Source organism: Neolamprologus brichardi, chromosome 4 (genome assembly GCF_056152115.1).
Source record: "Neolamprologus brichardi isolate AB-2024 chromosome 4, ASM5615211v1, whole genome shotgun sequence".
In the NCBI taxonomy this organism is placed as follows: domain Eukaryota; kingdom Metazoa; phylum Chordata; class Actinopteri; order Cichliformes; family Cichlidae; genus Neolamprologus; species Neolamprologus brichardi.
In genome coordinates, this window is record NC_142107.1 from 12,930,762 (window position 1) to 12,941,093 (window position 10,332).

General features: G+C 41.5%; 1 protein-coding gene across 1 annotated transcript; it reads left to right on the forward strand.

Annotated features, from left to right (window-relative positions):
* Nucleotides 1-2,122: 2,122 nt before the first annotated feature.
* LOC102792866 (galectin-3-binding protein B-like) lies at nt 2,123-5,365 on the forward strand. Its single transcript, XM_006791401.2, has 6 exons — nt 2,123-2,370; nt 2,548-2,652; nt 2,868-3,071; nt 3,239-3,373; nt 3,495-3,786; nt 3,927-5,365. The coding sequence occupies exons 2-6, from the start codon at nt 2,568-2,570 to the stop codon at nt 4,987-4,989; spliced, it is 1,779 nt and encodes a 592-aa protein (XP_006791464.2). The 5' UTR covers nt 2,123-2,370; nt 2,548-2,567; the 3' UTR covers nt 4,990-5,365.
* Nucleotides 5,366-10,332: the final 4,967 nt, after the last annotated feature.

Sequence of the window (10,332 nt, forward strand, 5' to 3'; positions counted from 1 at the left end):
TATCGAAGAACAAGAAGCAGCTACAGCTGTTCAAAATCCCACAAGGCTGGCCAACATGATAGACGATGGGCAGGGCTGCGAGTAATCAGACTGTGGTTTTTTTTTTTGGAACACAATAAGGATAAGATCTTGGAGAAGCTCATGGCTCTGCAATATGGACAACATCTTGAAGAAGAACAACAGGAATTAAGAGACCTGGTGACCAGTGACGGACATTAGACCAACTGTAAAATTGGAAGCAGTTTGTTCGCACTAACCAAAACAGCTACCATCTTCATATCATGCGACCCCCCTGGTGCCAGCTGGATGCTCAAGGCAAAAGCTGACAGGAATAACAATTCTCTCCTTTAGATAACAAGACTGTGTTGTGACTCTCTTCCCCCTCCTTCAAGGCCACCCGAGTCGACCGAAGATTGTTGACTTTTGCTTAACCGGGTGAAGGGACACTTTCTCTCGGCTGAACACGGAACACACACACACACACACACACGCATGTACACTGACATAGACCTACACTCACCCCCCCACCCCCTCCAAACGCCTTCGAAGCTTGTGTCTTCCATGTTGTGAGATATGATGATTCATGTGCTGAGGTGTTTTTTTCTGTTCTCAAACTGATCTCCCTGTTGGAGCTCAGTCGGGGGGGGGGGGGGTCTTTTTTCTCCTCGTCTCTCCTCATGTTGTGTATTTTCCATTGTTATACCTCTCTGACCTGTCTACCCCATGTGATGTTTGTGTAATGTATGTATGGTCGGAAGGGTAAGATAGCGCTGGCAAAGGTCGGCAGCCTTAACCCAATTTCCTTCGGGGTCAACCTTCAGGATCAATAAAGTTTTATTGAATTGAATTGAATTGGTATGCATTTGCTTTGGCGTCTTTTTAAGCTAATGCAATGCCACAACATTTATTTCCATCCACAGTTAATTATTTGGTGAGCTCTTCTGTTAATATTGACAGAGTCGTACTGCTCCATAAAGTCTTCTCATCCCAGAGATTCTCAATAGGTTTTGGGTCTGGTCTCTGTGTTAGCCAGTCCATGTGTGAAAATGATATCTTATGCTCACTGAACCATTCTCCCATAATCTGAACCTCACATACTAAAGCACCCCAAAGCCACCAACCTGGGTTGTACTTGTAGACCCCAGACATGATGGGTGCATCATTTCATCTGCTTGTCTTTCTGACAAGTAGGAAGACAAATTTACCGTGGAACAGGGTGGAACAGGGTGGAACAGGGTAAATTTGGATTAGATGTCCTTTTTTCCATAACTCCAGAGCCCTATCTGTACACTGTGTTGCAAACTGAAATTTTTTATTTATTTTTTTTTAAATCCTCTCTGCCAAGTGATTTTCTTAAGGCAACTGTTTAGTCCTGATCCCCAAAGCCTAGCCTTAAATTCTGCTGTTTAATTTGATTTGACCAAAACTCATTTCCAAACACGACCATCAAAGACGCAGCCACATTTCTTTCTGGAAGACAAAGCTTCACCACTGTCAGTTTCAGCAGTTTTGTAGTTTCAGCAGTCTCTTTAGTTGTTCTCTTTATTTAATGCATGCTAATAAATCGACCCATCTAAAACAGAAAGATGTGTTTTTGCATGGTTGTTTGGGAAACGAGCAGCTACTCACTCCATCAGTTACGTTTAAATAACCTCAAACATTTGTCACTACAGTAAGTCCCCAATGAAGCACTCTTACCTATTTGCATGGTGGTGATTTTTTTGTATTATTGTTATCATTTTTCTTTTTTTAATCTACACACCCCGGTTTGTTTACCCGTTTACTTTTGAAAACTGTAAAACACATGACTCTAACAGTTACATTTTATTCTTCAGTTGAAAATACATGTCAAATTGGAGAATGCAGGGCTGTATTGCGATGGATCACTTTCTTCACAGGTTAACTGGTGAAAATTAAACATTAGTGTTTCCTTTCTTATACAGATGAATGATTTTTCAGATTATAATTATTTCCTCTAACTAACTTTTGGGGCTTTACAATCTCAAAGTCAGTGGTTGTTTCTTTTCCATTACTTGTCTGTTTTTTCTGCTTTTCTGCTGACATATGGATCTTTATCACGAGTTCAAGTAAAGTGCAGACATTTTGATCCGACAAGTTTCGACTTACCCACAAGAAGTTGTGCAACCAGTGTGGTCTTCTGCTTTAACGTGAAGTGAAACTTAGGAAAGGTGCTTGGAAAAGAGGAGTTTAACATGAAGTGAAACTCACAGAATCTGGAGGAGCGCACCTTCATTTAGCCCCCTCTTCCCCTCTTTTTCTTTTGTCACGGGACTTTAAAAGGAGTGAACCTTGGGCAAGACACACTCAGGAGCACATTTGCGGACAGCGCAGCTCGATAACACAAAAAGGGTAATGTGGCTTTATTGTTTGTAAGGTTTTTAGATTTAAGTTTGACTTTTTTTTCATGCACAAATTTGGTCGAGACATTTAATTTGAGTAGATTTTGCAGTGCGCTGTACTGGAAACAAAAGCAGCTGACGGAGCAGATTTCTCACATTATTTCTTTCTTGTTAATCACTGTGTCAGTCCTACACCGGAAGTCGAAAATGCTCACGCATCAAAATCTATGCACTCTTTGGATTCTTCTGCTTCTGCACACGTCTGCAAGGGCATACAAATTTGACATCTTAAGTGAGTAATCACCAGTTTGCATACGAAGCAGTTCAAAAAATCCTGTAGCTGTTATGCAGTAGATATGACTATGTGAGTATGATATGTGAGTATGAAAGTGAATTACAAATAGATTTTGAGAGTGACCAATTAACTTGGAATGAAGGGCTAGAATATGTGGTTTCCATCATCATGGTCTTTGCTCACATAACCTATTTTTATATATATTTCAATAGAAACAAACCAAGAACCGCAGGAAGGTGATGTGAGACTGTTTGGCTCTAAGAACGTGTCAGAGGGCCGTGTGGAAATCTACCATGATGGGAAATGGGGAACAGTGTGTGACGACAACTGGGACATGGCTGACGCCCGGGTGTTGTGTCGCCAGCTCAACTTCCCTGGAGCCAAATCTATTGTGACTGGGAAGGACTACGGACAAGGTGGCTTTTATTTCATTTATATAAATGATCCTCCAGCAGAGGGCAGTGCAATGACTGTACAGAAAATAGTTGAGATTAGGCTCAACGTAACAACCACTACAAATCACAACTCTGTGTCATAGCTAGAAATGTAAACAAATTCCCTTCCCTTAAAATTTCCATTGTAGCGCCTGGACCTATTTGGCTGGATGACATCAATTGTAAAGGCACAGAAACACATCTCTTCACCTGTGAATTCAAAGGCTGGGGAGAAACTGACTGCACGCACAAAGAGGATGTTGGAGTAGTTTGTGAAACAGGAAGTAGGTATCACAACTCTTACAAAACAAACGTTTTGTAGAACCCATAGTAGCATTGATGCTGAATATGGCTTGATCACCGCTCATTCCCCCTTTGTTCATTACATTAATTATTCTTTTTCAGGCATTAATGTGGACATCAATGATTCTACTCACTCACTGGACCACAGTCTCGGTCTGTCTGACTTTCTCGGCCAAATCTTTGATGATGGAAATGGCTGTGACTTCCTGATCGTAGTGCAGAGTCCTACTGGGAACAAACAGGAGGATGGGACCCCAGAGATAAGTGTGAAAACCATCTGTGCTCACAAAATGATCCTGTCACAAATCCCATTCTTTAATGCTTCAGTGGGGATTACTAACATCACAGTCAACCTCAGCTTGACCTGCCAGCCACATTTCACCTCCTTCATCAGGTATAACGAATGTAATGTTTTGCTGCATTTGCAGTAGATGACTTATTCTTTAAAACATCTAAATGTTTTGCAATCATCTACAAATGTGTACAAATTCAAACATGAAACATTCTAATATTCGATAATTTGATCTTCATTAGGTACATTTACACCCGTAAGATAGATGTGACCCTCTCCTCTGCACTGTGTCTCCACCAAATGGCTTCTAATTTTGGGTTAAAGCAGCTGATGGAGGACATTGGCCGACTGTTTTCTAAAATCCTCCCAGAAGACTCCACCTTTCACAACCAGGTGTCTTTTTACAAGTATGCAGTGGAGACCAAGGACTTAGTGCTTGAGGAGAACTGTGTCCAGTACATGGCCTGGAACTACCAAAACCTGACCAGGTCTCCAGCTTGGTCCGGCCTCTCAGTGGGGCTTCTTAGAGCTCTTCTTACTCGCTCAGATTTGGTGGCGCCAGGTGAATATTTTGTGCTGCAGTCTGTAGAGAGATGGATCAGTGAGAAAGGCGACTCCATCGATTTGGAAACGCAGGCTGATCTGTTGGGACGCATTCGTTTTCCTATGATTCCTGCTGAGAAGCTGTATGTGATCGAGTCCAGCTCTCCGCTCTACAGCACTCACATGACCGTGTATCGTGATAATATGTTGAAAGCTTTTCAGTTTAATGTGCTCCTCTTCAGTAATCTGACAAAGCAAAAGTTCGGCAAAGACAATATTAATTATCAGCCCAGGATTTACACTGCTGAGCCCTGGAGCATCGTTTTAGAGGTTTCATCCTCTGAAACCCAGTATGGACAGTACAACAACCACTATAACAACTATGGCTATGGCTATAATCCTTACAGTCAAACCAGATCCAAGTCATTTACCACACCTGTCCACAACAGTCTGATCTTCAAGGACACCGTGATGAGTTGGCAAGCAAATATATTCATAAACAGGCAGGAATGTTCAAACTATGGTGTGAGATGTGAGTCTTTTCCTGTGTTAAGGCTGACACCCCAAAGCTACATCAGCCAAAGTGAAATCCTCTTTCGTAATCGGGTCTTGCTGGTCTGCCAGGGCCAGTATGTTTGTCAGGTCCAGGACTTCAAAAGCAATATGGCTTCTGTCTCTGCGAATGCTACTCAGGTCCTTCCTTATCCCTGTGCTGGTGAGCAGTTCACCTACCAGATTGTAGTGACACCAGAGTACGTGTGATGCAGCGTCAGGTCCATTATCTTTGTTTCCTTATTATTTCATGGAGTGAAATCAATTGGCTTCATTATTATCCATGCGAGTCCTAATTGTTTTGATTACTGATATTTCTGACATATATATGAAACATATCTTCTTCACATATAAGAATCATAGCATCATTTATTAAAAAGATGAAAAGGGGCTTCTGTGAAATTTTTATGTGTCATCTTCTTTTAAATGATTTGTTCCTGATTAAAAGAAAATCCTGGTGACTTTGTTTCCTTATTATTTGGCGTGTTGCAATAAGATGCTTTCATTACAATCCATGTGAATTATCTTTTTCTTTTTTATTACTGACAAATATTTTTCTGGCAAATAAACAGTGATTTCCGCATTATTTTTGTGTGCATTCATCTTATTTTGAAAGATTTGTTCCTTACAAGAACAAATAAATCATAATGTGGAATGTAATAGGCAGTTTAGCATGATATGAAACACAAGACAAGTATAAATGTTACATTAATCACCAAATTGATTCATACGTTCATTCCACCAGACATAATGCATTCCGATTTATTAATATTACAAGTTGTTTCTTCCGCAGGTTTTAGCCAAATTCTAGCAAATACATTACAGTTCCAGACAGGAACCCTGCTTAAACGGCATCTGCTGTCAGACAGTTTGTTACTGTCCAGAAGGAGAAGGAAGTATGACACTGATATGAGTAATAAAATGTGTTTACGGCAGATACTGCAGATACTCCAGCTGTTCTTTCCAAAACTAATACTCCAATCAGCAACTTTGTGTCATTTGTCTCACTGAAGCCTCGCCTCCCTGCAAGCTGGTTGTAAATCGTCAAGCTGTAAAGTATATGATGTATACTCTTATATAAGTACATGAGTGATTTATACTAGAAGCTAGTTTGAAAACGCTCGGGAATGACTTTGTCATGATTTTTTACAAATATCTGAAGATGTATTTGTTCATACAGATGACATATGAATGCAGTTCTGCACTCCACAACAGACTTTTGGCACATTTCTCAAAAACTGACAATATTTTTAACTGCTCTTCACAGGGGGTGTGCTTGAGCCAATGTACCTGCACAGATAACGGCAAGTAAGATGATACAAGCACCCTCCGTGTGAAAAAGGTCAAAGGTCACACTTAAAGGTCTTAAAAGTTAAAATGAATAAAAACAACAGCTGCTAAGCCTGTCAAATTTATCTCCCGGTAGGACACCGAATACAAAACTGTTTACAGGGCTTTGATTAAAGGTTATTGCAGTCTCACGTCATGAATCATGGAATTTTCCCAGGTGATTGTTTTTACCACCCTCCAGACTGTCTTCAAGTCTTCCCGCATTTCATCTTCACACAACTGAGAGTCATTCGTGACAGCAGCGCCCCTACATGCCCGGGCAGGTGGGCAAAACAATAAGAGCTGTACCGAACCAGTCGATCAAACTACGTAATTTGCGTGGGCTTTAGATTTAAAGATTACCAAATACTTAATCTTTAGTCTAGTATAAACTCAGAACAACAGTTTGGTTGATAGAAAATAGATCAATTCACAAGTAGCCCCATCCTAAGGCGATTGTTTAATGTACTCTAATATATACTTACAAGAAGGAAACGTTTGCCTATTTCATCATAAGGGCAGACTTGCTTTGTGAGTAATATCTGGCAGCTTTTTCATTATTGTGTCACTTAACCCACCAAAAAATTAACCCCGCATGTCATGACATATTCTGTTTGTTTGGTCAGCCCCAGAATTTTGAAATTCCACATGGCTTTTATGAACAATGTTCTCCTCACTATGTAATCTTCATCGTCTGAACATCCTCCAGAATTTCCCAATTTCCACTGATGTCAGATGCAACTAAGTGTGTCGTTATGGCCAAAGTGCACAACAACATAGCAAACCAAGTTGCAAACGTACCGAGAATTAAGCATCACATTAATACTGAAATGTTCCACAGCAAAGGGTCTCAGTCTCACAGCATCGCAGAGGGTTTTTGTCCCGCTTTTCTTTGCAAATGTGAAGGTTCAGCTGTGTAGAAGATAGATTGCGCATCCAAATGCAGGAGTGAGGAGATAGGAATTGTCCTCAAAATGGCGTTAATGCTAACAGAAATACAGGAAGTTCAAAATGTCACAGAACGGGAGCAGGGAAGTGGCAAACACAAAGGTCAAGGTGACAGAGCTAAGAGAGATGATAGGACAAAGGCACAGAGGTGGCACATGGAGGCACAGAGGTATACAGAGGAGCTCAAGCTGGTTTGAAGTATTTGTGCTAATATGCTGTTTGATTTCACCAAATGTGGTGCAGTGCATTACGGCCAAACATCTCCACTTTGTTCCAGAAGTCTCGTGGTTTGTTCAGATGCAACTTTACAAATGCAAGCTGCATGAAAGAAGACACTTTCTCCTGGCAACCCTCACAACCAACATTTCTTCAGTCTTTTTCTAATTGTTCTGTCACAAACTTTAAAATTTAACCTGCTAACCGAGGCCTGTAGAGCCTAAGGTGTAGCTCTCGGGTTTTACACAATTTGTCCGAGGATAGTCTGACCTTAGGGTGAATTTCCTGGAAGATTGCGACATTATATTAACACATAGCTAAATGCCCCAGGCCAACAAAGTTCAAAATCTTCTGCTTTTCAAGGAGTGCTCACACTTAGTTGATGCTCAGTTAATCGAGTATATTTTATTAGCAGCACCTGACTGCTACTGACCCTTTTCATTTCTATGGAATAAAGGGTAGCAGTGAAGGTGTTCTTAGCGTTTTAGATGTTTCACGTGACTTTTTAAGAAAAAAAAAGAACTATGTGAACAACTACTGGAATACTGAAAACACATTTCTGATTTCCTCTGAGTCTGTTGGATGTAGCTCAGAACGTAGAGCAGCTCATTTACTAATGAGAAGGTTGGTAGTTTGATACTTGGCTGCTCCAGTCTCCGATGTGTTCCTCACAGTATGAATGTGTTTGAATGTTAGATAGAAAGGTGTAGTTACTATATTCAAACCAGTCCCATGTCCCAATTCCCATGTGTAAGAGGAAACAGCTTTCTAGTGGATTTGGATTTCTGTGGGAATTAGCAGGTTAAACAAATTGCACAACATCTATTCCCCTCTTTAAGTTGCTCATCATTTAAGGAGCTGCCCACAGTACCAAAGTCACGAAATGGTAGTGCTATTGTCTGCAGAGGAAATGACTGTACATTTTGTACAAACTTGATATTTTACAAGTCTGTGCCTGTTAGGTAAAAGTGAAAGTTCCTGTAAACACACTCACCGTAGTTACCCAGAGAGGCACCACTTATTAAAATGCACTGAAGAGACTGAGAAAGCTGGATATTTCTGGATATTATCAGCAGACTCATGGTGACTAACATCTCAGTTACTAACATCTGTGGATGTGGACATGTGAGACCATTTGACCTAAGAGTGCGTGGAACTTCAAACAGATGTTTTCGTCCACATTGGTGTCCCTGAAGCAGTTTCCTAATGCTGATTCACTGTCTTCCATTGTCACCGGTGAATTGCGAATAGCTGCAATGATGGATGGAAAGTTATTGGAAATACCCCGTGGGTTGTGGCTGGGGGTGCAAAGAGGGGCTGGACAGTTGGAAATCTGCGTGGCGGTCAGGTCATGTGCAATGTGTGGAGATAACAGGCGAGGGGTCTGTTTGGGAGTAAGAGGATGTGGGCCAGTGCCACAGCACCCACCAGTACCCACAATGAAAACCTCTTTTTTATGCCTTACTGGGCACTTCCTTTTGAGAGTATTCCTGGCCTTGCAAGTCTGTAATTTAGGGAATGGAGGTTCAGGCCATTTTTAAGCCCCTTTTGGCATTTGTAGCTGGTAATGTACACAGAGGGGGCTGCTTACATTGCACTTCTTTGACAAATCCGCCCTCTTTCAACGAATTAAAACCAAATGTTGATACAATCATCCAGATCTCGACTGGTGGATAAAAATCTGTTCTAAAGAGAGAGTCGCAGTGCGGGAAATCGCTCAGAATGGTCTTGCTCTGAGGTAATTTGAAATATACCCAGGAGCTCAGGACAAGGGTGTGATGTGAGCAGAGCCCACCACATCAGTTAGCATATGAGTGTAAAGGAAGCAGACTGTTTGGACAGGAGGCAGCAGGCCTTGCCTTAAAGAAGGCATCTGGTGTTCCCCCAGTGCCCCTGGTAAACAGTTGTATTAAACAGAAGCATATTTCTGGCAACTCAGTCTCAGATGTGTCACTTCCTTTTGTATGTTTGTCTTGATTTTTCTCACACCCATCTTCTGTGGTATTGTCCCTCTAAGGTCTATTGTTTCTGGTAAACTGCACTCTGTTTACGAGTCATAACGACTTACCAGAGTTCAAACCGTTTGGGATTTTTTTTTATCTCATTGGCGGTGATCTCACTCCAAAGGTACATGTAAATACAAAGGTAAAATAAATGTCTGAATTTAACAAAGATAATGAGTTACGCAGATGACACCAATTTGGTTGTACCATTTTGCTTTCTTCATCTTCTGCCTGTGTTTTTTTCTTTAACACAGACATCAAGCAAAAGACCTGTGGAAAAGAAAAACAGGCAAAAATTGTTCAGCCATGAAAAACAGTGGAAATATTTGCCGGAGTGGCCAGAGGACTCACAGTCAGTGGCCAAATATGATGTCAGGGAGCGAGGCAGCCACAGCAGATCCAGTCCCCTCTCTGGCATTCTTCTTCATTCATCATCAGCTCTAATCGCTGAATACTGTACATCATGCCCTCGCTGTGATCTCGCCCTCCTGTGCCAGAATCAACACAAGAGGCCGCAACCCTAAAACTCTTAAGATCCTCAGTTTCCAGAAGCAGCGGTAAACTTTCCATCTATTTCTGTACATGAATACGGGATGAGGAACGACTCAGGAATTCGACTATAGCATAATGTTTCTTTCTCGGCAGGCTGGGGGTGGGAGCTGCTGAATTGCTGCCAGACTGAGCTCATTAACTTTAAGGGCATGATGTCACTTCTCTCCACCGTGCCACACCTCCTTCTGTCAGACAGTGTTTTAGGAGTTCCTGAAAGTGACTATAAGATACATAAACACTCTCGCTAAATTCCAACCTCAGATAACTGCGCAGCGTGGGCTACGGATTACTCAGCCTGACCCACGTTAGGATTTACTCATAGGCGAATTGTCATGTGTGCAAATGTTTAAAGCATCTAAAATCAATATTTTTGTGACAGTGAATCAAATGTTGCTGTGACAAGACCTGGCAACGGGAAAGGAGTTGAGCGATGAACCTGCAGGGCATTGTGGCCTGAATTTCCCGCTACCCACAGCTTAAGTGAGATTTATAGCAAATTTTAGTA

Coding starts and splice junctions, on each gene's coding strand:
- LOC102792866 (XM_006791401.2), top strand. CDS start 2,568: ATGCTCACGCATCAAAATCTATGCACTCTTTGGATTCTTCTGCTTCTG. Junction 2,653..2,867: donor ATACAAATTTGACATCTTAA/GTGAGTAATCAC, acceptor ATATTTCAATAG/AAACAAACCAAGAACCGCAG. Junction 3,787..3,926: donor CATTTCACCTCCTTCATCAG/GTATAACGAATG, acceptor GATCTTCATTAG/GTACATTTACACCCGTAAGA.